Raw genomic sequence first — 27,913 nt, 5'->3', positions numbered from 1 at the left:
AAAAGCAGTACAGAGAAAATATATAGTAAAAACAATAAAAAGTTTATATGCAGGTGTAACTTACCAAGCAATCATCTATGTGCACATGGACACACTGATATTAAAAACGAGGAGTCCTTGTGGCACTGTAGAGACTAACAAATGTATCTGGGCATAAGCTTTCATGGGCTATAACCCACTTCATCAGGTGCATGGAGTGAAAAATACAGTAGGCAGGTATAAAAATACAGTAGGCAGGTATACAGTGGTGAGCTGGAGCCGGTTCGCACCGGTTCGCGCGAACCGATTGTTAAATTTCGAAGCCAGTTTAGAACCTGTTGTTAAAGGGGTGGGGAAGCTCAGGCGGGACGGACAGGATGTGGCCCGTGGGACTGTCCTGTCCGTCCCGCCTGAGCTCTCAGCTGGGGAGGCTCCCGTGTGAATTTTTACTGACCCGGCAGCACTCCGAGCCTTCGGTGGCACTTCGGCGGCGGGTCCTTCACTTGCTCCGGGTCTTCGGCAGCAGGTCCTTCAGTGCCTCCAAAAACCCAGAGGGACTGAAGGACATGCCACCGAAGACCTGGAGCAAGTGAAGGAACCGGTTCTTGAGCTTCTGGCAGCTCATCACTGGGTATAAATATACAGCATATGAAAAGATGGGAGTTGCCTTACCAAGTGGGGGGTCAGTGCTAACGAGGCCAATTGAATCAGGGTGGATGTGGCCCATTCCCAACAGTTAAGAAGGTGTGAGTATCAACACAGGGAAAATTATTTTTTTACTGATATTAAAGTACTTCAGGACCTTTCCACAGGTCCTGTCTCTGTTGGCCACAGTTTTATATCAACTCCTGGATTAAGAGTGTGTCCCTTCTCCCAAATCAGGGCTGTTTCTCTATACAGTTCGCAGTTCTTTGTTTGCCACATGTCTTGAACTAGGTCAATCCAGTATATGCTATTTCCCCAGGGGGAGAAAATTTCACAGACTTGTTGCCTGCAGTAGGGATTTACATTACTTATCCCCCCAGTGACTTTAGTTCCGACAGGAAACACCTTTTAACTCACTCATTGAGCCAGCCCATAAAGATACAGATAACATTATAAAATTGATGCAATAGTCTTTGCATATTCCACGCTTCCAAAGCATCACATATGTCACATCTATGAGGTATTGTCACTGCACCACACTGTCATGAAATGATGTATTAATGCCACCAACCTGGCATAGGCAAAGTGCTGTCATGCTGTGTATGTATAAAGTTTTATGTTGCCATTACACTTCTTTGGTGTGAGATTGTATAATGTCACTGCATTGCATCAGCATGAGGTTACCTGTCATCCTTCTATGGTGGGATGAGGTGTTGATGTGGGTTTAGATGATGTCACTCTGTCACCAGATGAGTACAAGATGGTCCAAATGTAACCATGCTGTCTGTGTTGGTATATAATCATACAATGTTATCCTGCCCCATGAGATGATGTGATGTTACCACACCGAGGTGAGGCAATTGATGTGATATGACTGGGTGGAGGTGATATCACTGGACAGGGTGACCCCCGTGATGTCATAGGGGAAGGTGAGGCAATTATTGTGATGTCACTGGGATGGAAGCGAGGCAGTCGCTGTGATGTTATGTGATGTGACTGATGTAATGTCATGGGGTGGAGAGGTGATCTGTTAACATGTTGATCTGCTAACTTGTTGATGAGCTGTCACTGAGACAAAGTGATCACCGTGATATCAGGTTTGAGGTGAAGCAATTGCAGTGATGTCATGTGGCAGAGGTGAAGTGATTGATGTGACATCACTGGGGTAAGGCGATCATTGGGATGCCACGGGGCAGAGGTGAGGTTATCAATGTGATGTCACTGGGGAGAGGTGATCGCTACGACGTCACAGAGGAGCGACACCAGCATGATGTCACTGGCTGTTACGGGCAATGACACGTTTTGGCCCGGGGCGGGGGGAGGGTGTCACGAGGTCTGCGGGCATCAGAGCCCGCCGAAGAGGCCCCCTGGCCGACAAGGGCTGCCTGGCGAACTGCACGTGGCCCGCTGGGCGGGGCGGCTCCGGCAGCGTCAGACAGCAACGGGGGCGGCCCTCTCAGCGCTGCCTACGTTACCCAGCATACCCCAGCGCCGAACCCGGAACTGATTCTTTGCTACATCCGGGTTGGGGCCGCCTCGCTTGTCAGGCTGTCGCCCCCTTGCCTGCCGGGTGCTTTCGGTGTCGGGTCAGCCTGGTAGGTGCCCCCTGCCCTGGAGCGCGCCGGGCCTGGGCCCGGGCCCCTAGGGCTCCTCCCGCCGAGGGCTGGGCGCGGCGCAGGGGAGCGGCGGGGCCGTGCCCGGAGCCCTTGGCTCGCTCTGCCGGTGGGGCCACCCCGGCTCATGTCCTTTTCTCTCGCCCGCAGAGCGTGTCTCGAGCGCCCGGCCATGGCGGATACAGCGCAGAACGGGCCCATGCAGGGTGGCGCCGGCGGCGGAGCGGTGGTAAGGAGCGGCCCCGGCGGCCCTGTCCCAGGCGGGCGGACCGTCCCCTCCGTGCTCTGCGCTGGGGTCCGCTCTCCGCCCTGGCGGCGGGGCCCCGCCGGTGCCTCGCCGTGAGCAGCCCCTCCCCTTCTCGATTTCTCTTTTGCCCTTTCCCAAGTTACCCCCCGCCCCGCAGTGTCGAGCTGAATTCTCCCCCAGATCTGCCCCCACTTGGGGTGTCACTGGTTCTAGTGCCCCAGGGCCCCACAGTGCCCGGCGCTGTACGGACAGACAGAGACACCCTCTCTGTGAGCTGTTGGGCCTATTCCTTAACCTCAGCACTTTCCTCTCTTGTACATCCTCCCTCCACAACCATCTTCAGGCAGTTGTTTCTTGCACTCCCCAGCCGTTGTGCTAATTGTTTCCAGGCTTTCTGTAACCATCATATTCCAATTTTCTAGAATCCCTGAGGCCTCTGCCTGTCAGAGAGGGCTTGTCCCTAGTAGGAAACAACTAGGGAGGTGTTTTAAATGTGATAGCTAGCATGTTTGAAAATCCTGTGCTAGACAGGGCAAGTTGTAGTTTTGAACATGTGTTCCTTGGTGAAGGTTCAGATTCTCTCCTAGAGTTCACCTTGATCTGCTAACATGTTCAAAACTACAACTTGTGCTGTCCCCGTTAAGGTTATAAAAACATGCCTTATTTCCTGCTGGACAAGCTGTTTAGTCTTGGCTTTGGGTGGACTTCTTTCTTACAGTATCCCTTTTCCATATCATTGTGTTAATGTCCTCTTATAGTTTAAAATTGCCAGTCCAGCAACATCACTGACAGGTAAAACTGACCCATATGCACACTACATGTATTACTAAAACTTCATATTGGTGAAAAAGAAAAATGAATATCTAATTTGACCATTTGTTTTAATTGTTCACTTTGTACACTTCAATCAATTTTGAGAGGAAAAATACATAAGTTTCACTTTCTGGTTCACATGCACTCTGGCACTCTGTTTCAGTTCATGACATTGCAGGGGAATGCCTAAATCTGAATTAACTCTTCATTAAAATGTAATTTGAAATTGAAACAAAAATTCTTATCACAAACCACATTGTAAATGCTTTTTCAAAATCTCTTAATTAAAATACAATGGTACACATCTATTGCAACCATTACCTACAAATAAGTGAACAGATCATAAAATAAAGACACCTGTAATTTTTAAATATTCAATAATTATTTCACAGTTAATGGTCCCAGGTCACATCTGCATTATCTACACTGTGTACAAAATAAAACAAATGCCTGGAGATGGGAACTAATCTTCAAACTTCTTCACAGGTATTCAGGCCAGATCTTTGCCCCAGGCTTTTCCAACTGGAAGGCTGCTCTAAATGGGGCATTTGGGGTTTCCCCTGATGTATAGGAATCCCTGAGTGGCATAAAGTTGGTTTCACACTGCCTGTTTACAGCACTTTTGGCACACTGAGCGCGTCTAGGGTGGGAAGGTGTACGGATAGAGCGCAAGATGGCAATGATCCAGTGATCTCTGCTCAATCAAATGCATCTTAGGAGACTGTTCCTGCTGATATAATTTAGACCAGCCCCAACTGGTCCCAGAATAGAAAAGTTCTTCCCCTCATTTCTACCTCTAGAGTCCTGGGCTGAGCACCTGGCCCTAGAGATTTCAGTCATAGCCAAGAAAGTGGATGGATGCTTGGATCCATACAGAGACTTGGGAGAGTCAATTGGGCTAAGGAATTAATATGATCAGAACTTATTGCAAGACTGGCTCTATACTGAGTTACAATATAAGTAGCAAAATAAACTCTCTATAGGCTAATAGCAGCTAATTTGGTCTTGGCATATAAAGGAAGTCTCCTGATAAACTATGCGTTACTGAAAATAGGAAAGAATGTCCAGCTTGGCTGTAACTAAATGTTTAGACACCAACTTGTGGGGTTTTGTTTGTTTTTTCTTTTCAATATAGCAATTTCTGATGACTAACAAGTTGGATACAGCAATGTGGCTTTCCCGTTTGTTCACAGTCTACTGTTCAGCTTTATTTGTTCTGCCCCTTCTAGGGTATGTATTGTACTATTTTCAGTTGTTTGAATGTTACAGAATAACTAAGTTTTATCTTATGCAAGCTTTCAATTTCCCAAAGATTACATACGTAGTAAAGAAATGAGTGCAGATTGTTTTTAGCTTAAGTTTTAACTTTTACTCACTTCCCCAGAACAGTTTGAGAATTTAAGCTGTTAGATATTTTATTAAAATTATTTTTAACTTCTTTCCTAAAAAAAAATCTTTAATTTTGTTTCCTTGGAACTGACTAGAAAGACTGCTTTTTTTCTGTATTCCTATGAAATAATGTTTTCAGTAGTTCTGTAATGTTGAATGCTATGCACATCAGCAATGTTATGTAAACATAACATTTTTTTATTTTTTTAAAACAAATTGATACTAATCATTGTCTTGGCTGTGATAGTAGAAATAGCTTCAAGTATTGTGCAGTTATGATGCAATCCTTAAGGGAGGATGGTTTGTATGGTAACCTCTCCTCTGATAATTTACAGGTTGCATGAAGCAGCTAGCTTTTATCAACGTGCCTTGCTAGCAAATGCACTTACCAGTGCTCTTCGACTACACCAAAGGTTACCACATTTCCAGCTAAGCAGGGCATTCCTGGCCCAAGCTTTGTTGGAGGACAGCTGCCACTACCTTTTGTATTCTCTCATCTTCGTTAATTCTTATCCCGTTACAAGTATCCTTTAAGTACTCTTTCACATATTATTAATTATTATTATTACCTTAAACATTACTCCATGTGTGAGGACTGTGACACTTTATTCTCTTCCACAGCAGTCTTCATTGTGATTTGAGAAATGGATTTAAAACTAAAGTGTGGCTGCTATCCATAGAACATACAGCATAGTGAAGGTTATGATTATGTCATGGAGGTCACAGATGTCATGAAATCTATGACTTTTGTTGACCTCTATGACATTTTCTGCCCCAGGGCTGGAGCTCGCAGCTGGACCCCCCGCAACTCCCAGTCCCTGCCCTGGTGGGGGAAACCCCTGGGAGTGGTGGAGGGGAAGGCCTGCAGTTGCCCAGTGGTGGTGGGGACCCCCTGAAGCTGTCCGGCCATGGGGGGGAGCCCCCTAAACTCTTAGCTGCTGGGGCAGGAGCCCAGCTCAGCCCCCCCGCCCAAGGCTGCAGGGACCCTAGAGCTCCCACTAGTCGCAGGTGGTGGGGAACCCCCTGGAGCTCCCTGCTGCTGCGGGCGGCAGGGCCCCCCAGAGCTGCTCTGCCCCCACGCGGGAGGACCCTAGAGCTCCCAGTCACTGCAGCAGTGGGGGACTCCAGAGCCCCAGTAGCAGTGGGTGCTGAACTCACCTCCCCATTTTGTCAGGGATATTTTTAGTGAAAGTCAGGGACAGGTTTCTTTGAATTTTTTATTGCCTGTGATCTGTTCCTGACTTTTATGAAAAATATCTGTGACAAAAACTTAGCTTTAAGGATAGTCAATATAGTGAATCTCTCCCATGTGGCCCTTACCTGGAGTGACCATTTTTATGGTGAATGTACATTTCTGCTTCCAGGCAATTATTGTTGTTTTTTGCGGAGATTCAGGAACTATGGCCGTGATACAACAAACTCATTTCATGTAATCCATTGAACAGCCATCGGATGGTAATATCTCTGTCACTACCACTGTGGGCTACATGTGAATTATCTAGGTACCAAATGAAACGATTGATTTGAGCTATTGAGGTTTGTACTTAGATAAGTTTATTTTCACTGTATTAATGAGAATTTTAGAATAGTAGCTTTCAGCTTGATGACAAGCAACAGGAATTTAGTAAGTGATTATCTTCCTTCTTCATATTTACCTATTTTATTTATTGTTTCGCTATACTAAGATGTGCCTGGCAGCAGAGACATCTAACTCTGCCATCTTGAACCAGTAGAAGCTCTGTGTGCTGTGGTGGGGGACTGTGAAGTATAGTATTTTAGTAGGAAGTGTGATGCCATTCTTTGTCTAAAACAGCATTGTAAACCATTGTTTAGGGATTTCATGCTTTCACTGTTGCCAGTTTATGCTGTAGTGGCTCTTAGAGTCAAGTATATACCAGAGTAAACTTTTTTATGGGGAAAAAAAAAAAAATTCCTGACCATTAAGTACTATATGTTAGGATTGTGATACTTTGACAGTACAGACTAGCTTTTGAATAACTATCTTTAACACCTTGTTTAATCTGTGTGCACTCTGTCCATCTTCTGTTAACACTTCAGACTCTGAGCAGTCAGTTCACACTAAGATAAGCGCCCTTTCCTTCACTTCAGCGCCAGACACTTGGTCAGTTACACAAAGGACTTTAATTTACAGTTCTGTGACCTTGGCTTCAGAATGAAGTTTTGAATGCACATTGTAACAACAATACCAGAAAGCAGGTCTGGAATGTATTTTTCTCTACTTCAACATTTGAATGGACTTCTAGAGAGTAGAGATGCCAGGCTGTAATAATCTGTCTCAGGTATTAGGAACAAGAGAGCTTTGTGGAATTTAGTTTACGCCCCTTACACCTGTTACATTTCAGTATCTGTTGTAAAGGTTGATCATAAAAAGTTTCTTGTTGTGGTGACAATACACTAGATATCTTCCCAAATTCATTCCATTGACTCATCTCCGGAAGAAAAATGTAAACTCCATTTGCTGACTTTGTCTGGCTGATAACTTTTTTCTGTTACTGTAGTGCCTCGAAGTCTCATTTGACAGCAGAACCGCATTATGCTAGACAAAGTTTATGATCTATATAGACAAGAAAGGGTGAAAGAAAGGAAGGATTATTATTCCCACTTTGCGGATGGAGAGCCAAGGTATGAGGAGATTAAGTGACTTGCCCAAAAACCTTGATGGAAACAAAACACAGCAAGAAATGTCTGGGTCACCAGTAATACATCTGTGTGTGATGTCTGTCTCACAGTTAAAACTAGTTCAGTTAAGTCTTTTCAGAACACCACAAAAGAGGCTGCTATCTGATTATGCACCCATCCTCTTTAATATTATTTTTTTCAAAAGGAAACATAGCTATAGAGAGAACTGCTATACATATACATATCTCTGAGCTCTGTACAACTGTTGCTGATTTTGAAAACTTCTTGCTAAGGGTAATGCTATACTTCATGCTATAACAACTGTATTATATAGATATGATGGCATGATATTCATCATTCAGAATAAATGTATTGAAATACTTTCTGGCCTATAATTTTCCTTATTGCTTGCTTCAGTGAGTATTTTCCCAGTTCTGCTGTTCTCGTTGCTTCATGCTGCCACATATACAAAGAAGGTTATTGATGTAAGTATGGTGCAATATATTGCTCAGTACTTTTTGTTGTAAAATGGCTTGTACCTAGGGGTTGTAAACACATTTCAAAGGGTTGTGATTGTCTTTCTTTATGGCTAAATGGGGGAGTGGTCTTGAAACGCTTTTGTGTTCCAATGTGGGATCACAATATGGTAAAGTTGAGAACCCAATCAATTTAATTTTTGCATAATAAATATAGTTGCATGGTCTAACCTCCTGACACACAGACACGTTTCTTAATTTGAGGTGCTCATCTTGCTAGCCAGCTTGCGTTGATTCAATACCAGTACTTTAGAATGTGTTAATCCTATTTAAGCTTTGTGCTTGCTTTTTTTTCCCCTCTCTCCAGTTCCTATCCATATGGAAGCAAATGACTTCCACATTTGCCTACTTTGCAGAAATACTTGAGATAACTGACTGCAACAGATTATGGTGGGTTGCATCTGGACCCACTTCCAGCTGCACTTAGACAAGTGCTGTTTCAGTAGGTGAAACAGCAAAGTGCTTAAAATGAAGTTGGAAAGCAAAACAATATTTAAAGAAGCTGCTTCTCAGCTCCAGATTCTCACGTTTTATTTATATAACACACACACTCTCTCCTTTGGGATTTTTTTTTTTCAAAAATTAAATTTTCTGTATGCTACTGGTGCATGTTTCGTTCTAGTGATCAGAATAAAGCTACTGGCCATCGCTGTGGCATCTGTAATTAAAGTGGAAAAGGCTAAAACTGGATTTTTACTTTTCCCAAAATCACATCTTTTCTCCATATGTCTTGTGGATAAAGCTGGAAAGTGGAAGATGTTAATTGCCTTTCACAGAGGGTGTTAGGATTAATTGTTTGGGAAGTATGTAAGTGTGGGGTATTTTTTTGCAATGCTTCTCCTTTCTACAAGAACCCTATATTTGAAGTATCCTTTAGAGGATCCTAGAATCTTATTAGTTTTCAAGTAACTAGGCAGGGTCTCAAAAGTTGCTGAAATTAGTATGGCTGACTGTCATTTGAGTGTTTGAGTTAAAACTAGAGCAAGAACAGAACCTGACAACCTAACTGACTCTAACTATTGTTTCCTTTTCTAAAGGCAAGAGGTTTGAATAGTCTGCCTTTCCTGAGAAGTCTTTTAGAGAAACTAAATGCTAATCAACAAAATATTCTAAAATTCATTGCTTGCAATGAAATTTTCCTGATGCCAGCTACAGTTTTTATGCTTCTTAGGTAAGAACTACAGAAAACATTTTCTGATATATTGACTTTCATACTTGAACATTTCCTACCCCAGGCCTCAATCTTGCAGTTAGTTCTACCTGGGTACAGGTGTGGAGCCTGTGTGAAGCTCATTGCAGGATTTGTCCTGTAGCTTGTTTATAGAGACAGATGCGTTTCATTTCTTCTAGATAAACATCTGACAACGTTAGATCATTTAATTTCATACATTCTGCTAAATCAAAGTGAATTTTTCCCATTTTATCATTGATCACAGAAATAGACTTTAAATGCATTGTGTTGTGTATGTTTTTGTGTGTTTTGTTTGAATACCAGAAACTGAGATTTGACCGTACATTTAATTGATTGGCTAGAGCTGATGAACTTTGGTCAGTATAATGGAACACATGGCAGTGGTAAGCTAGCTGGGATTTTAGCTTTACAAACAAACAACTGATGCTTTTATTTAAGTAGAGCACTTAAAAGTCTAAATAGGGTTGGGACCTCACTGTGCTAGGAAATGTGGCCATAAGCAGTCATGGCTCCAGTCTGAAGAATTTGATTGAAGGTCTTGATTTATGATTGAAGGCCTATCTCTCTGCATCTCTGTAGAGCCCTATTAACTTCAGTATAGAAGCTACAAGCCTATCCATTAAAGTTGACGTCGGTGGGGTTCCATGCAGGGAGGTCCTCCATAGAGGTCTATCCACACATAGGTCATTCTGAGACTTGAGCCATAGGCTGTCCCTGCCTTGTCCCAGAACCCTGCCTTGTCGAGCCAGTCTGCTCCAACACAGACTCAGGGTTTGAACCACGCGCACCAAAGCTGCAGACTTAACTGAAAACAGCTTAAGAAGTGCTCCTGTGTCTAGCACCCAGACACCCAGTTCCTAATGGGAATCAAACTCCAAATAAATCCATTTTACTCTGTATAAAGCTTATACAGAGTAAACTCATAAATTGTCTGCCCTCTATAACACTGATAGAGAGAGATGTACAGCTGTTTGCTCCCCCAGGTATTAATTACTTACTCTGGGTTAATTAATAAGCAAAACATTATTTTATTAAGAATAAAAAGTAGGATTTAAGTGGTTCCAAGTAATAACAGACAGAACAAAGTAAGTTACCAAGCAAAATGAAACAAAACATGCAAGTCAAAGCCCAATACATTAAGAAACTGATTACAGATGAAATCTCACCCTCAGAGATGTTCCAATAAGCTTCTTTCACAGACTGGACTCCTTCCTAGTCTGGGCCCAATCCTTTTCCCCTAGTACAGTCCTTGTCCCAGCTCAGGTGGTAGCTAGGGGATTTCTCATGACTGGAACCTCCTTTGTTCTGTTTCACCCCTTTATATAGCTTTGGCACAAAGCGGGAATCTTTTGTGTCTCTGGGTTCCCACCCCTCCTTCTAAATGGAAAAGCCCCAGGTTTTAAATGGATTCCAGTACCAGGTGACATGGTCACATGTCCTGTGAGACCCCCCCAAGCTTTCATTCTTGTGGCCTGACTCACAGGAAGGCTTGCAAGTAAACAGAGCCATTTACAACCAATTGTCCTAGTTGATGGGAGCCATCAAGATTTCAAACCACCATTAATGGCCCACACTTTGCATAATTACAATAGGACCTCAGAGTTATATTTCATATTTCTAGTTTCAGAGTAACAGCCATGTTAGTCTGTATTCGTAAAAAGAAAAAAGAAAAGGAGTACTTGTGGCACCTTAGAGACTAACCAGTTTATTTGAGCATGAGCTTTCGTGAGCTACAGCTCACTTCATCGGATGCATCCACGATATGCTATGCATCCGATGAAGTGAGCTGTAGCTCACGAAAGCTCATGCTCAAATAAACTGGTTAGTCTCTAAGGTGCCACAAGTACTCCTTTTCTTTTTTCATATTTCTAGTTTCAGATACAAGAATGATACATTCATACAAACAGGATGACCATACTCAGTAGATTTATAAGCTTTGTAATGATACCTTACAAGAGACCTTTTGCATAAGCATATTCCAGTTACATTATATTCACACTCATATATCACACTCGCTCCTAAGCAACCAGAGGCGCTAGCGAACAGGAGTGGCTAACGGGAGTTTTGCAAGGGAGTTTACAGGGGGAGTGTGAGCTGGGGCTAGAACTCAACAGTCTTTAAACTTAAAAGCCAAAAACACCCCCTTGATATAAACAAAACAACAACAAAGGAACCAGCTGCAGGAGTAAAAGGAGAATGCAAGCAGAAGTCCAGCAACAGAGTGGGTGCTACCCAGTTTATTGCACCCAATGCAGCATGTATGATTACCTGCCCTATGGGCAGGTGGCATATGTTTGCATTCTGTGCAAGGAGCTCCTGGCGCTCAGAGACCATGTACAGTCTTTGGAGACCAGAGTGGCTGAACTGGAGGAGCTGAGGGAGACAGAGAGGTACATAAATAAGACTTTCCGGGACACAGTAGAATGGTCCCACCCCTGGTCTGACAGCCTCTGTACTGTTGAGGAGGATGAAAGTCCCAGAGAAGGAGAGCATCTAACTGGAGCAGAGGGAAACAATCCCGTAGTTGGGACCCTCCTTCCAGATGATGATGTGGTTTTCTCTCACACTGAGGATACCTCCCTGGGGGAGGGAACTCCAGCTATTAGGAAGAGACAGGTATGAGTAATGGGAGATTCAATCATTAGAAACGTAGCTAGCTGGGTTTGTGATGACCGGGAGAACTGCATGGTGACTTGCCTGCCTGGTGCAAAGGTTGCGGATCTCTCGAGAGATCTAGACAGACTTTTATATGTAGTGCTGGGGAAGAGCTGGTGGTCATGGTACATATAGGTACCAATGACATAGGAAGGACAGGAGAGAGGTCCTGGAGGCCAAATTTAGGCTGCTAGGTAAGAGATTGAAGTCCAGGTCCTCCATGGTAGCATTCTCTGAGATGCTCGCAGTTCCACGCGCAGGGCCAGTTAGACAGGCAGAACTGCAGAGTCTCACTGCGTGGATGAGACAATGGTCTAGGGAGGAGGGGTTTAGATTTATTAAGAACTGGGGAAACTTTTGGGAAAGGGAGCCTATACAGGAAGGATGGGCTCCATCTAAACCCAATGCTGGCACTTAACATTGAAAAGGTCGTAGAGCAGTTTTTAAACTAAGGCCAGGGAGAAAGCCAACAGGTGGGGAGGATCTATTAATAGAGAATGTCTTTGAACTAGTGAGGACCAGAGGAAGGAAAATGATAAAATACAGGCAGGGTCTGATCAGAAACAGTCAAATAAGAGTCCCATTCAATTACGTTGCGTAATGGCAGACAGCTAAAAGGAGACAAGTGCTTATATACCAACGCTAGAAGTCTAAATAATGTGTGAACTGTAGTGCCTCATATTAAAGGATATTGGAGGATATTGATATAACAGGCATCACAGAAACTTGGTGGAATGAGGATAATCAATGGGATACAGTAATACCAAGGTACAAAATATATCGGAAGGACAGAACAAAAAAAGCGTAGAATCAAACTACCATAGAATCTCTATGGATAGAAATTCCATGCTCTAATAAGAATATAGCGGTAGGGATATATTACCGGCCACCTGACCAGGATGGTGATAGTGACTGTGAAATGCTCAGGGAGATTAGAGAGGCTATTAAAATAAAAAACTCAATAATAATAATAATTAATAATGCGGGATTTCAGTTATCCCCATGTTTACTGGCTACATGTCACCTCAGGATGGGATGCAGAGATAAAGTTTCTTGACACCTTAAATGGCTGCTTCTTGGAGTAGCCGGTCCTGGAACCCACCAGAGGAGAGGGAATTCTTGATTTAGTCCTAAGTGGAGCACAGGATCTGGTCCAAGAGGCGAATATAGCTGGACTGCTTGGTAATAGTGACCATAATATAATTAAATTTAATATCTCAGTGGCAGGAAAACCACAGTGCCCCAACACTGTAGCATTTAATTTCAGAAAGGGGAACTATACAAAAATGAGGAGGATAGTTACCCAGAAATTAAAGGGTACAGTGCCAAAAGTGAAATCTCTACAAGCTGCATGGAAACATTTTAAAGACACCATAATCGAGACTCAACTTAAATGTATACCCCAAATTAAAAAATATAGTAAGAGAACCAAAGAAGAGCCACTGTGGCTAAACAACAAAGTAAAAGAAGTAGTGAGAGGCAAAAAGGCATCCTTTAAATGTTAAATTAAGTTAAATGCTGGTGAGGAAAATAGAAAGGAGCATAAACACTGGCAAATGAAGTGTAAAAATACAATTAGGAAGGCCAAAAAAGAATCTGAGGAACAGTTAGCCAAAGACTCAAAAAGTAACAGCAATTTTTTTAAAGTACATTAGAAGCAGGAACCCTGCTAAACAACCAGTGGGGCCACTGGATGATCGAGGTGCTAAAGGAGCACTCAAGGATGATACAGCCATTGCGGAGAAACTAAATGAAGTCTTCACGGCTGAGGATGTGAGGGAGGTTCCCAAACCTGAGCCATTTTTTTTTTAGGTGACAGATCTGAGGAACTGTCCCAGATTGAGGTGTCATTAGAGGAGGTTTTGGAACAAATTGATAAATTAAACAGCAATAAGTCACCAGGACCTGATGGTATTCACCCAAGAGTTCTGGAGGAACTCAAATGTGAAATTGCAGAACTACTAACTGTAGTCTGTAACCTATCATTTAAATCAGCGTCTGTACCAGATGACTGGAGGATAGCTCATGTGATGCCAATTTTTAAAAAGGGTTCCAGAGGTGATCCCGGCAATGACAGGCCTGTAAGCCTGACTTCAATGCCGGGCAAACTGGTTGAAACTATAATAAAAATAAATATTGTCAGACATATAGATGAGCATAATTTGTTGAGGAGGAGTCAACATGGTTTTAGTAAAGGGAAATCATGACTCACCAATCTACTAGAATTCTTTGAGGGGGTCAGCAAGCATGTGGACCAAAGGGATCCAGTGGATATAGTGTACGTAGATTTTCAGAAAGCCTTTGACAAGGTCCCTCACCGAAGTGTCTTATGCAAAGTAAGCTGCCATGGGATAAGAGGGAAGGTGCTCTCATGGTTTGGTAACTGGTTAAAAGATAGGAAACAAAGGGTAGGTATAAATGGTCACTTCTCAGAATGGAGAGAGGTAAATAGTGGTGTCCCCCAAGGGTCTGTTCTGGGACTAGCCCTATTCAACATATTCATAAATGATCTGTAAAAAGGGGTAAACAGTGAGGTGGCAAAATTTGAAGAGGATACAAAATTACTAAAGATAGCTAAGACCCAGGCAGACTGCAAAGAGCTACAAAAGGATCTCTCAAAACTGGGTGACTGGGCAACAAAATGGCAAATGAAATTTAATGTTGATAAATGCAAAGTAATGCACATTGGAAAGCATAATCCCAACTATATGTATAAAATGATGGGGTCTAAATTAGCTGTTACCACTCAAGAAAGATCTTGGAGCCATTGTAGATAGTTCTCTGAAAACATCCACTCAATGTGCAGTGGCAGTTAAAAAGAATAGATAAGACAGAAAATATCATGTTGCCTTTCTATAAATCCATGGTACACCCACATCTTGAATACTTTGTGCAGATGTGGTCGTCCCATCTCAAAAGAGATATATTGGAAAAGGTTCAGGTTCAGAAAAGGGCAACAAAAATGATTAGGGGTATGGAACAACTTCCGTATGAGGAGAGATTAATAAGACTGGGTCTTTTCAGCTTGGAAAAGAGATAGCTAAGGGAAGAGATGATTGAGGTCTACAAAAACATGACTGGTGTAGAGAAAGTAGATAAGGAAGTGTTGTTTACTACTTCTCATAACAAGAACTAGGGGTCACCAAATGAAATTAGTAGGCAGCAGGTTTAAAACAAAAGGAAGTATTTCTTCACACAACACACAGTCAACCTGTGGAACTCCTTGCTAGAGGATGTTGTGAAGGTCAAGACCATAACAGGGTTAAAAAAAGAACTAGATAAATTCATGGAGGATAGGTCCATCAATGGCTATTAGCCAGGATGGACAGGAATGGTGTCCCAAGCCTCTGTTTGCCAGAAGCTGGGAATGAGCGACGGGGCATGGATCACTTGATGATTACCTGTTCTGTTCATTCCCTCTGGGGCACCTGGCACTGGCCACTGTCTCAAGACAGCATACTGGGCTAGAGGGACCTTTGGTCTGACCCAGTAGGGATGTTCTTATGTTCTTATTAGCATATTTTTATAAACTCATAACGAAGTGCAACATCACAACCTTAATCAGTGCATAGCATGTGGGTGCACAATGTTGGGCAATGAATTCTAACAAGTGACTAAATCAAGAGTCCAATAAATTCTTCAGTCAGCAAATTTACTATCTAAAGTTGTCACAAGATACAAGGCAGATGCACCAAGACCAAGTAAATCTTTGTTTGTATTTTTTAAACAAAACCCAAAATCAATCTCTGCATAGTTTCATGATCTTTAAAGGCTTGATTAGGATGTGAAATATTTATAGGATTGTGTAGCTAAGCAGGTAGAAGTTAAAAGCTAGCACTTCAGCATCCATTCTATGCCTCTCCTATTTTACTATTGGAGGGCAACATAGTCTCTGAGCAACTGTATACTTTTTTTTTTTTTGGCAGCATGCTTAGCTTTGGTGAAATGTGACTAAATTTCTCATAGATATCAAATCAATGACTCTGCCTCAGTCTGTACACAGAAAATGCATTTTCCGTTCATCACCAGGTTCTAGCAGAAAGAGTGGGGATCTTCATGGACATATACATTTCTTAGTACACAGGCGGAAAATCTGGAAGGATTTCTTCCAACCCATTTTTCATGTACATATAACTTAGATTTTCGTTGTTCCTCTGGCTACATCAGCCAGCCAGTTTGAGGAATTACCTCTTAAAAATGAGATTTAAATCTTTAGGAAGGGCATATTGGACTTTCTGAGATGTCCTCTGAAGAATTGTATCTAGCAAGTCTCATTCCTCAGTGTGACAGGCTGAGCACACTTATGAAGTCAAATGAGAACTCATGCCTACCTTTAGTGTTGCAAATGGTCTGAGTAGATCCTTTTACATTGTGTGTTCCTTGATGCTTTGTGAGCCAAAGAATGACCTATTAAAGAGCTCTGTTCTATAAAATGTACAGGAAAATAAGCTATGCTACCGTTTTGGTGGTGGTGGTTTTTTTAAAGATATCTACCTCTGAAGATTACTATTACTCAAAATATTATGCTGTAGTTGTAGAAAGTTAGACTTAAATTCAAGAGGGGAATGTGGCTTGTGCTGGAGAAAACATACCTTAGGTGAGCTGATCCTGGTGTAGAACATAATGAGCCTATCTAGCTGTTACGCAAAAAGGAAGGGAATGTGCTTAATGTAGCTTTTCTTGGACATGGTGCAGAGATATGCAGTTGCTGTCTTTAGTCACAGTCATACAACATAGTGTTTGTCTAACTGATTAGGAAACCCTATTTTCAGATGCTGAAATTATTTTAAAAATCATTTGAGATCTGGTCTAAAAGTAACATTTTAAAACATCTCATCTCCTTTTGGACCTCTTAAAACCAGTATAAAGCACACGGACGCGCCTTGGTTTTTTTAAATGCATGTTTTTTCCCCCACTGCAGCTCAATTTATTTTACACTTCAAATTTCCATATTCCATGGGATAAAGATGCCTTTCAAATATTTAAAGAAATCCAGTTGACTGTAAAATAGTCTTGCATATAGTTCATTATTTTCAGAGCTCTTAATGCAGGGGTGGGCAAACTTTTTGGCTCTAGGGCCACATCGGGTACAGAAATTGTATGGAGGGCTGGGTAGGGAAGGCTGGGGGAGGCTATGCCTCCCTAAACAGCAAGGTGTGGCCTGGCCCCCACCCCCATCCAACCCCCCCCACTCCCCACCTCTGACTGCCCCCCGGGACTCTCGCATCCTATCCAAATACCCCTGCTCTGCCCCCCGACCATCCCCCCGGGACACCCGTCCCCTATCCAATCCCCCGTATTCACCATCCTCGGGACCCCCCGCCCCATCCAATCTCCCATGCTCACCACCTCCTGACTGCTCCTTGGGCCCCCCCATCCAACCCTCCCTGCTCTCCTTGCCCCAAGTTATTTGTGGGATGGGGAAAAAAGTGGGCTCAGTCCTTTCCCTGTGCATTTCCCCTGCTCATTTGGCTGCCCTGTCTGGGCTTGGCTGCTGGGGACTGAGCCAAGCATGCTGAGGGTGGAGGGGGGCCCTGGCTTGCTCTGCCCCAGTCTCTGGCAGCAGGGCCCAGGCCCCTTGACCACCCCCCTGCTCCCCGCCCCCTGACTATGCCATCCTGGAGTACCAGGTTTGGCAGCGCTATAGCTGTGCCATCTGGCCGGAGCTGCAGTCACACTGCCCAGGCGCTGGGGGAACTGTGACTGCGAGGGAGGCAGGGAGGGAGGGGAGCAGAAGAGGAGGGGCCAAGGGCTAGCCTCTACCCTGCTCACCGCACTGCCGGGGAGTTGGGCTGGCTCCTCTGCAAGACTGTGCTGAGCCCATTCCCTGTCAGGAGCTCGGGGGCCGGAGGGAAGGGTCCTGCGGGCTGGATGTGGCCCGCAGGCTGTAGTTTGCCCCCCTCTGTCTTAATGTAACAATATATGAGCAAGCTTTTCACAAATCAGATTGCGTTGATATTAAGCTACACATGTGGTAGGTTGTATTTTCCATCCACTGAAATTAAATCAGGATGCCGCATTTCTTACCACTAAATAAAACCCTGGGGGTATGTCTACACAGCAGTAAAACACCCATGGCTGGCCTGGGCCTGTAAACTTGCTCTGTAAACGTCTGGGCTTTGACACCTACACAGCAATTTTGCAGCCTGAGCCGCACGAGCCCAAGTCCACTGATGTGGGCCAGCTGTTAGCGTTTTATTGCAGTGTAAAAATGTGTGAAATACTGTAGCAAAGAATTTAATGATGAACAAGTTGATGCAAAGTTTGTAAAATGTAGTAAACTTGTGTTGTCCCAGAATAACCACTGCCAAACCCCATTAAGTATATGTAGTATCTTGTATATAGAATTGACTTTTAAGCCTTAACATGCATTTTGACAGCATGCAGGGGTGTTGTGAAGAATAGCTTCTGTGGAAAGGACTCAAAATGCCATGCTTAGTGTCTCAAGCAATTTCCATAATCGGACATGCAAATCAAGTATTTATGCATGTACCTGGCCAGTTGAATACCAGTTTGCAAGCACATACATGGAATTTCCTGTTCAAACTAGATAGGCATTTGCATTCACTTCTGTGTTTGTCACATTTTGAAAACTGGGCACATAAAGCACTTATTTATAAATGCTAATTTTAATGTGAGAACAGTAACGCTGCGTTTCCTTTATTGTGTTTTTAAAATTTCAATTATGGTGTAGCATGCAGTTGTTGCTTTTTATTTTATAACTTTCAGCCTTAGTGGATATGAATATGCTGGTATTTCTAGATATCTTATTACTTTTTGTTGTCAAATCTGGATTCTCAAACGAATGTGATCTGACTATCCTCAAAATATAAAATATATGGAGTTTCCTTATTTCTAATTATAAAACGTATTGAGTTTGATGACAAAACTCAGAACAATTTTTTTTTCCTTTTCTTTCAGTGGCCAGGGGAGTTTGCTTCAGCCTTTCATTTACTATAGATTTCTTACATTGCGTTATTCCTCCCGTAGAAATCCATACTGCCGGTAAGCATTACGTTGATTTGAGAATTAATTAATGTATTAAAACTTCTGCACAGTAGTATGCTAAAATGTTACATGCTAGAAATGTAATTCATATGTAAATGGGCTAAAAAAACCAACCCCTAATTCAAAATTACATTTTCCAAACAGCACCATAAATGGGAGGTTGCTCTTCTCCACTAAATTGTAGTTGTACAAGTAATATATTGTGAAAAGTTTTCCCATGGCCGTTTTTAGATAAGCTTTTTGTGAAGGGAAGCTCCTCAGTTCCAGGATGGGTTTTGTGACCACAGACTAGTTTGAAAACCAAAACCTCAAAACAGTATACGACAAGAAATCAATCATTCCATTTTGCAATTGATGTCTTTCATCAGAAATCCAGGAAAGCATTTCAATCCTTGACATCTTAAAAAATCCTTTAAAACAGTGCAGCATTATATTTGATTCATTTGCTTAAGTGTACGTGCCCTGAAGAAATGAATTGGGATTTCCCTGGTACTTATAGGATCTTCTGAGTTGTTTCTGTTGTGAGAGTGTTGCCATGCAGCTTTTCTTCCTGGAGGAGGGGGAAGAGGTTCTAGAACGTGGGCTTGTCTCTTTCTTTCTTGGTATCTCTTTGCTCTGTTGCTTGCACCTTCTACACCTACACCACCACCACCACCACCTCTCTCCCCTTGCAAAAAACTATCGCCTTTCTTTCATGGTGCTCCCCCTTTTTGTCTGAGGTTGCCTTTTAAGTTTGAAGTAGCTTGCAAAAGCTATTTTAAAAACCTGAAGAATTTCAGGGGCAAGAATTCTCAGGTCCACACTGAACATTTCTCTTTCACATAAAATTATTACACTAAGTTGTCCTCAGATGCTTTCTAGCTACTTTTGGGATCTAATATGAGATTTTTGAATAATTGAAGACTACTTTGAGATTTAATAACTGCTGATCAACACAGCTGTGATGTAAATATATTTCTGAATTGTTTTATTATTTTCAGGACTCTTTTCACAGAGCTGAGGATCGTTGTTGAACACCTAATAATGAAGCCTTCATGCCCACTTTTTGTAAGAAGACTGTGCCTCAGTAGCATTTCCTTTATAAGCAGACTGGCACCAACAGTTGCATAATTAACTTTCAGAAACGTGTGTGTGTGTGTGTGTATGTGTATGTATATATTGTGAACATTATGAGCAGCTGGCATTTCTGCTAATGGTTATAAATTCCAGTTTTTACACTGATCTCACTCTAGTTTATATAAAATTGTCTATACACTTCCCTCTGAGATATTCAGTGCACTGTCTCGCAAGTAAGTCCTAAGTTTCCAAGAAAATATTACTATGCTGTATTGCTAATTGGTGGAAGTATGTGTTTGCATCTTAGCCGAAATTATTTTAAGGAAAAAATACCCAGTTATACAGAATGTTAAACAAACAGAACATCAAATGGTTAACAGAGAATTGTTTTCTCCTGTTTTCCCCATAAAATAGATCTACTGAAAGCAGAGATATATTTAAGAATTTTAGTCAACCCTAGCTGTATGCATAGCTACTATGTTACCACAGCATAACTTGTAGTCTGTTATGGATAGCAATTGGCATACGGACATACGCAGTACATTTTGAACAGTATTCTTTTCCATACTCCAAATATACCCAGTACACTTAATTTGTTTAAATTCACGTAGTCCGCTCATGAATGCAAACATGGCCCATTTAGGAGGTAATCAAACGGATTAAAAATCTCTTGAACTGTGGTGATTGATGTGACAGTTTTCTGGGGGAGAGTCTTTTTTAATGTCATTTAAAAGTGAACATGTCAATAGATCATGCCCTCATACTTCCACATCCTGCATTTGGGAGAATTCTTAAAGATCTGACCATATAAAACTCTCTGAACAGTGAGCTTGTGTTTCTGTGTGATGAATGTCTTTGTCACTATAGTGCATTCACTGACCAGTGGGCTTCTGTATAAAATGAAGATGCAATGTTTAAACTCCTACCCACCTCAGGTCATTGTGTAATGTAATAGTGCAAAAAATTATCATTGCAAATGCAAGTGCTCTTGTTTCTAAATAAGGTGAGACTGTAGCAATTCAGGCATCACTGCTTTGTAGAAAATATAGGTTAATCTGTAGCTAGTCCTATATGAATTCTTTTCCCAGTTTCTAAGAACCTCACTGAGATGGAGAATTTATGTAAAGGATTGCACCTGGACAGACATCTATTGAAACAAATTACTGTAGAGAAAATTTGGCATAAATCAATCTGTTCCTACAATAACACTACTAAATATGTTGACTTCAGAAATGCATGTGAAATGGAGTGCTGATTACACATTCACCTAGCATACCTCCTTATTGTAAAGGTATTCTTTTACCAGGAATTACATTTGTCTGAATTTAGCCTGTTTCCTTAAAATTTAGGTCAGATGTTTGGGGGAGTAGGCACAGTATACAATTGATACTTTAGTTGCATAGAAGTTAAATTTTATTCATTGAGCTTCTCCTTTATAATTCAGTATCCTTTACTATTGCATGATCAGATCAGACCTTCTACTAAATATTTGGAAAACTCTTGCTCCTTAAGTCAAAATATTTCCTTGTAATTATCTAGTTTCCTTAGGTATGTTGCAGATGTAGTTTAGACTTGTCAGTCATTCGTTTCTGTCAGGAGCCATGCATTGTACATTTTTGCTCAACCTCCAGGTACTGACAAAAATGATGTGAATAATTTTACTTGATTGCTCTGACCTTGGCTTTTTGAGCATAATTAGCTATTTATGGAACTATTACACACTGTGCAGAAGCAACTGCATGCTATACTCTGGTACAGCTGCTGAGACTTGCAACCAGCCTCAATATCTATGTATCCTGTGATCTGAGTGTTTTTATAAAAAAACTAAAATTTCTACAGCAATAAAATGAATGTTAAAAAATAGTTTGCTAGTAGATGGCTTTCTAGTTTATTTCCTCTGTGTAAAGTAACCGCAATATTCTGAGACGAGTCCTGAAGTTGAGCAGAGTGTGCAATTTTTTGTGTGCATGCTTTTCTCTATCTATTCCCATTGCCGCACTTGACTCTAATCTAAATGGTACACAAATCAGAGTCCTGACACATCCTTACATCCACCTTTATTTTGGAACCACCTTTTTACTTATCCTAAGAAAGCGAGATTTTAAAGGTTAGCACTGGTGTTCACAACCCTGGAGGGCAGCTTTCAAGAAAAATGTTAGTTTTTCTTTTAAATTTAAATTGTGGTGCTTATCATATCTTTTGGACCCAAGAACTTCTAGCCAGAAGAACAGAAACTTAAATCTGCTCTTGAGCCTAGCTATTTTTTTTACAGCAGTATGCTGTGTCTAGGACATTGTTGAATGTCATTGTTGGAAAGTTAACATATCATTCTTAAATGCCGTGCACATACTTGGGGCATGATTCGCCTTTCATTTACACCACTGTAATGCCACTGACTTCAGAGGAGTTACTCCTGATGTACACTTGAGTAAGTGAAAGGTGAATAAAGTCCTTTGCAGTGGTGGTGTAGCTGTGTTGGTCCCAGAATACAAGAGATGCAAGGTAGGTGAGGTAATATCTTTTATGGGACCATCTTCTATTGGTGGACAGTGTAAGATTTCTAGTGACACAGCTCTTTTTCAGGTCCTTTGGTATTTAATTTGCATAAATTCATTGAAACCTTCATTTCACACTCTTTTCTGTAGTCCGATTCTGAAACCAGCTAGGGGACTATATGCTAGTGACGTGCCTGATTCACCACTTACTTCATTTTTACATGGGTGTAACTCACTTGATTTCAGTGGAGTTATGCTGGTATAAAATGGAGTAAAACAGTGGTGAATTAGGCCTATTTATTAAAACACCTGTACCATATGGGAGAGCAGCTGGGTGAATAAGTGAGTAAGTCTGCAATGAATAGAGAACTTGAAGCAGATGAAATGGCTAGAAAGAGCAGAGCTAGCAGGCCTGAGGAAGGTATGATTCTTTCTTTCAAAGATTTAACTGGGTTGGTTTGGCTCTTCTTAAAAAAAAAAAAAAAAAAAAAAAAAAAAGAGTAAACTATTAGAAATTGGTTATTCTTTCCATGCCTGTGATTTAGTTTGATTAATGCCCTATGCTTTGTAGAAGGTTTTCTTATTACTCTGTCACAGTATTACCCAGATTTAGCATATAGCACAGAAATATGGCTGGACAAAACTGCAGGCATAGTTCTGCCCTTAGCTTGAACAACCTAGCTAGTCAATGTTTCACAATACTCACAGGACAGCCAAGTAGTGGCAATTGTTTTGACCCCTCATTTTGTTTGCAAACTACAAGCCAACACTTTCCAGCAAGTGTTCTTGATCCTTTGTCAATGCACATAATGGTGGGAAAACACTGAGTTTGTCAGATAATAGGTATTAAGAAAATAAGGTTGGAAATGCTTGTTGAAAGTTTAAAAAAAAAAAAACTGCTTCTTTATCCCTTCAGTACTTGTTTCCCACCATTACCTGTGTGTGTGAACTCTTTTCCACATTATAACTAAATTAAGCATATCATGTGCCAGGGATATCATAGTTTGCCTGCGGAACCCATGGGTATAGGTTTCACATCACTGAGTAGGTGAACCTATCACACATGACTGTCTGACACATCAGAATGAAGTTTTGCAACTAATGTGTGAAACTCAGGTTCCAATCGTGACTACCCATAACAAATTTCACCTCTAATTGCAATAAAAGGTTTTTAGGCTGACCAAGTAGGTTGTGCTAACATAAGTAACTCTTCTGAAAACTGAAACCAGATGGAGTTTTGTATGGTTTAGCTTTTCACAATAAAACATTCTTATGGCTGTATACAGAGGAGAGAACTGGTTGAGGAACATCAGATTACCTTTCTTTCAGTCCTCTTTAGATAAACAAACTAAAGCTACATGACCAATTTGGAGAAGTCTCTAACATACAGTTGGGAAATGAGCAATGTCAGATTTTTTTAAACAAAATAATAGGTGTTGTATACACACCTGTCGTCTTCCTCTTCTCTATCCAGATTTCTTCTACTTGTATTCCACTTTGTACTTTCAGCTGTGTATGTATTGTCATCTCATTAGAAATGAAAAAATACTCTGCAGTGTATAAAGGGGAGCACTATAAATTAAGATATTTTAAATTCTCTTTAAGAATATTCTATTTTCAGTCACCATGTATTTTTCAATTTCTGTCCTAAACTAGTACTTCATATTGTCTTTGAGATGCTAAAGGTATTTTGCGATAATGTGCATATATAATTGCTTATTAGGTACTTATAGGGTCCTCATTACTGTAGTATCTGAGTGTCTCACAATCTTTAATGCACAACACCCTAGGAGGTAGGGAAATATTATTATTCCCCTCTTACAGATGGGCAACTGAGGAAGTGAGAGAGTAAATGACTTACTCAAAGTCCTACAGGCAGTCTGTAATAGAACAGGAAACTGAAGCCAGGTTTCCTGAGTCCCAGGCTTGTGGCCCAATAACTGGATCATCCTTCTGTTCAGTAACAGAAATGATAGTTCTGTTCCTGTTCCAAAAAAGACATTAAGGCCTAGATCCACAAAGTGACTTAGTCATTGCATCACAATGCCTAACTTTTAGATGTGTAGAAAATTACAGGAACAATACTCTGATCCACAAAGCCTGAGTTTAGGTACCTAGGCTCTCTATTGCAAAGAATGAGGAGAGCTAGTCACCTTAGAATGCACTCCACAAAAGCCAGTAGGCTAGGTGAAGAACCACCTAAGCTAGCCAATGGGGTATAATGACAATTGGGGAACGATGAGCCTTGTCCCCTCATGCAAATAGGTCCCTAAGTACTGGCTGCTGAGGTGCCTGTCTCTGTTTAGTGATCTGTGAATGGGAACCTGTCTCCTGTGGTCAGGTGGCTTAGGCACCTAAATAGGTTATTGTGGGAATGAATTAGATGCCTGCCTTGCTCCACACAAAATGGCTGGAGGAGGTGGTTCTGGTCACCTTATAACTTTTTAACGCAGGGGGCAGAGGACTCATATGAGAGGTCATGGGTGGCGGGTGAACCCACCCTTGTGGGAGGGTAGCCCCAGGCCTCTACCCCGATCCTCCCCTTTTACCCTTCCTCCCTCACGGGAGACTGGCGCACACACACATCCCACGGCCACTGCCCCGCTCCCCCAGCCCAAGTGGGCTGGGCAGGTGGCACAGCCGGAACACTCCCAGCCCCGGAGTGCTGGGCAGGTAGCATGGTCCCAGCGCCAGGCAGACAGACGGGCAGCATGGTGTGGCCCCTGCCCCAACCGGCCTGCTCCCTCAGCTTATTGGCCACAGCAGGAAGGGAGGGAACTGGAAGCAGGGGAACTGGGGGTGGAGCGTGAGCTGTTTGGGGAGGCACAGCCTTCCCCTGTCTATGGTACCTGCCGCCCATGTTAGAGGTGCTGGACCTCTGTTAAAATCCTGCTCCCTCTCAGGTAGAGAGGGGAATTGAACCTGGGTGTCCCACATCCCAAGTGAGTGTGCTAGGCACTAAATTAGATGATAGGCACCCCCACACCATCCATATTTTGAATGGGACTCAATCTGGTAGGCAGCCTTTGAGCATGCCTACTGACTGGATTGTGCTCTGCGTGTGAATTAGACATTCATTTGCTGCCTATTTTCCCTTGGTTTGTGGATTGCTCTGGGGCATAGGCGGGAGATAGGCATCTAAATGCCCAGAGTGAGGGAACAGCATGTGTTCTCAGAAGCAGAAACATAGGTGCCTGGGAATTTTTACCCTAAAAATGTATGCGTCGAGTGAATAGTGCACCTAGTGTTTGGCAGGAGTTTTGTGGATCACAGTGGAGCCTAAAACTAGGATTCAGGTGCCTAAATCTGAGATTTAGGGCTTGTCTGTGTAGTCCTCCAGTTTGGATTATGGGTGTGCTTGGCAGCACTCACTGGCATGCTGTGCTGAAACCACCCTTCCACCCCATGCGGACGCTGCTGGCGTGAACTAAAAGGCACCTAGTTCACGTTATCTTAGTCCTGTTGGAAAGTAGCACAAAGGAAGCAGAAACTGCAATTCCTCAGCAGTCAGTGAGCAAGTGTAGCAAGCTCTTATTACTGCTACGCCCACAGAGCTGATGTAGAAAGTAAGGGAGAAGTGACCATATCATAGAGTGACTTTGCGACCATCTGCAAGCTGGTGGAATTTAGAGCAGCTTGTTCTAAATTCCCCTGGGGTTATGGCTGGCACAGAGCTGGCTAGAAAAATAAGGGAATCATAACTGCCTCCCTGACATCTCTCCCTCTTTGCTATTTCCAGCAGAATCAAAGTGCATCAGAGAATCTGATTCCATGAATATTGGTATGTGAGAGTATGAGACATCATCAGACCATGATGTTTTACTGTAATCACCTATACTGGCTCATTTTGAACAAAGTGGTGTACAATATTTGTGGAGAGGGTACAATCATTGTGGAAATATTATATTGCAACAGTATCCTAACTGCTAGACGCTTCACAAAAACAATGAAGAGACATCCCCTGCCCCAAAAAGCATACAATTTAAAGTTTTCTTTTTAAGCATGGGACCTTGAACAATCATTTGTTATTTCATAAGTACATCATCAATGTAATGAAATAAAGCTTCAAAAGCTTCTTTTATAGAGCATGCCAGCATTCCTTAGTAACTTTTCTGCAAAAGCCGGATCCAATTACTAATATTGTACAGGTAAGAGAGTTTCACTGCTCCCATCCATGCTATCCACTCTATGTAAATTCTAAAATAAATTGAAAAATTAATTGTTTTCCTCTGTTCAAGGACTGAGGCACACAAATGCTAATGTAGGGCTCAAAAGGGAAATAAAGTTCTCCTGCATATTTGAGAAAATCTGAAGCCCTTTCAAGAAAATCTAATAAACATAATAATCACAGCCTGCTGACACTAAGGAAAAAGGACCTCATTCGCTCTTTCTTTTATGCAGTGATTTACTGGTCCCTACTGATTTCCAAATTGGATCACTGTAGTAAATTATCCATGCCAGTACCTGTGAAAGTAAGCACTGGGATCCATATTTGTTTTGTGTTCTGCTTAAATCAGCAAGAATGATAAATTTGATGGTATGAAATTGGAAATATCAAGGGCTTTCTTCAATGAATGAGCAAAATGTCTCCACTTGTAATTTATTGTGACCCTTTTTCAGTGTATGAGCTTTGTATGTCTAGTCTTTATTTCAACACAAATTAAATTGCTCTCTCCTTCTATATTGTCACATCTGTGGTATTATTTGATGTCAAAATCAAATCGTGTAATAATTTTTTTCCTAGATTCAAAGCAATTTTACAATGTTTTGTTGCAAAGGAACTCTTGCTGCTAGAACTCACTTTTCTTCTGAGGATAGTTGAGTTACTAGTTGGAAACTTTACATATAAAATGTCCTCTTGTTTACAAAACAGTGCAAGATACTGGGAACTGATGTAATTTATTGTTTTATTTAATGGTGGAAACGAAGAACTAAGTTCAAAATCTCAAATGTCAATAAAGACTTAAGGCAGGATCATCAGCTTGGAGCTATGCTGATTTATCTCAGCTAAAGATTTAGGCCCCAATCCTGCACACACTTATGCACATGCTTAACCTTAATACTGTTAGTAGCCCTACTGATTTCAAGTTAAGCATGTGAATAAGTGTTTGCAGGATCAAGGTCCTGTTCTGTAAGTCTGTAAAGAGGTTGCTTGTTGGTGATCATTGCACAGTAATGAAATAAGGCTAAATACTGATAACTGTTTCCATAGGTTTAAATCTGGGGTAACACTGCTGAAATTGGTAAAGTTGCTTTGAATTTACACCAGTGTAACTGAGATCAAAATCTGCCCGTAACAAATATATCAACCAAATCCGATGTTAAATAATGTGACTATGAACCAGATCCTGCTTATTTTATTCATGTGACTAGACCTAGGCCCTGCGTGGGGACAAGAGCCAGCCTTAGCAGATTTACAGTGGGCTGTCAAACAATTTTTGGCTGCCACTCAATCTCTGCCCCCAGTCAAGTTGATTCTTTTCTATCATAACTGATATATGATCACATTGCTAGTGTGCAGTACCGATCAAAGGATCTGGGGAAGAGAGAGCAAGATATTTCTTTGGGATAAAACCCAAACACAACTCACTTCATGTTTACATACAACCTGAGAGTGAGAGAGGTAATTAGTTATCTTATTAGGT

At 41.8% G+C, this 27,913-nt stretch overlaps 1 protein-coding gene across 1 annotated transcript; it reads left to right on the top strand.

Moving 5' to 3' along the window:
• Positions 1 to 2,106: 2,106 nt before the first annotated feature.
• Positions 2,107 to 21,636, top strand: TMEM33 (transmembrane protein 33). The gene is made up of 8 exons (XM_074951497.1): positions 2,107 to 2,219; positions 2,388 to 2,466; positions 4,433 to 4,527; positions 5,022 to 5,209; positions 7,744 to 7,811; positions 8,900 to 9,033; positions 18,631 to 18,714; positions 19,698 to 21,636. Exons 2-8 carry the CDS (start codon positions 2,410 to 2,412, stop codon positions 19,825 to 19,827), a joined length of 756 nt encoding a protein of 251 aa, XP_074807598.1. The 5' UTR covers positions 2,107 to 2,219; positions 2,388 to 2,409; the 3' UTR covers positions 19,828 to 21,636.
• The last annotated feature ends 6,277 nt before the right edge of the window (positions 21,637 to 27,913 follow it).

The sequence above is a fragment of the Natator depressus genome, chromosome 4, assembly GCF_965152275.1.
Source record: "Natator depressus isolate rNatDep1 chromosome 4, rNatDep2.hap1, whole genome shotgun sequence".
Lineage (NCBI taxonomy): Eukaryota > Metazoa > Chordata > Testudines > Cheloniidae > Natator > Natator depressus.
The sequence above is the reverse complement of the archived record's forward strand: the minus strand, read 5'-3'. Positions and strand labels throughout refer to the sequence as shown.

What these genes read in the sequence shown, in the direction of transcription:
- TMEM33 (XM_074951497.1), top strand. Translation starts at nt 2,410, where the DNA reads ATGGCGGATACAGCGCAGAACGGGCCCATGCAGGGTGGCGCCGGCGGC. An exon ending in GCGCCGGCGGCGGAGCGGTG is followed by an intron (nt 2,467 to 4,432) that starts GTAAGGAGCGGC and finishes TTTTCAATATAG; the next exon opens with CAATTTCTGATGACTAACAA. An exon ending in CGTAGAAATCCATACTGCCG is followed by an intron (nt 18,715 to 19,697) that starts GTAAGCATTACG and finishes TATTATTTTCAG; the next exon opens with GACTCTTTTCACAGAGCTGA.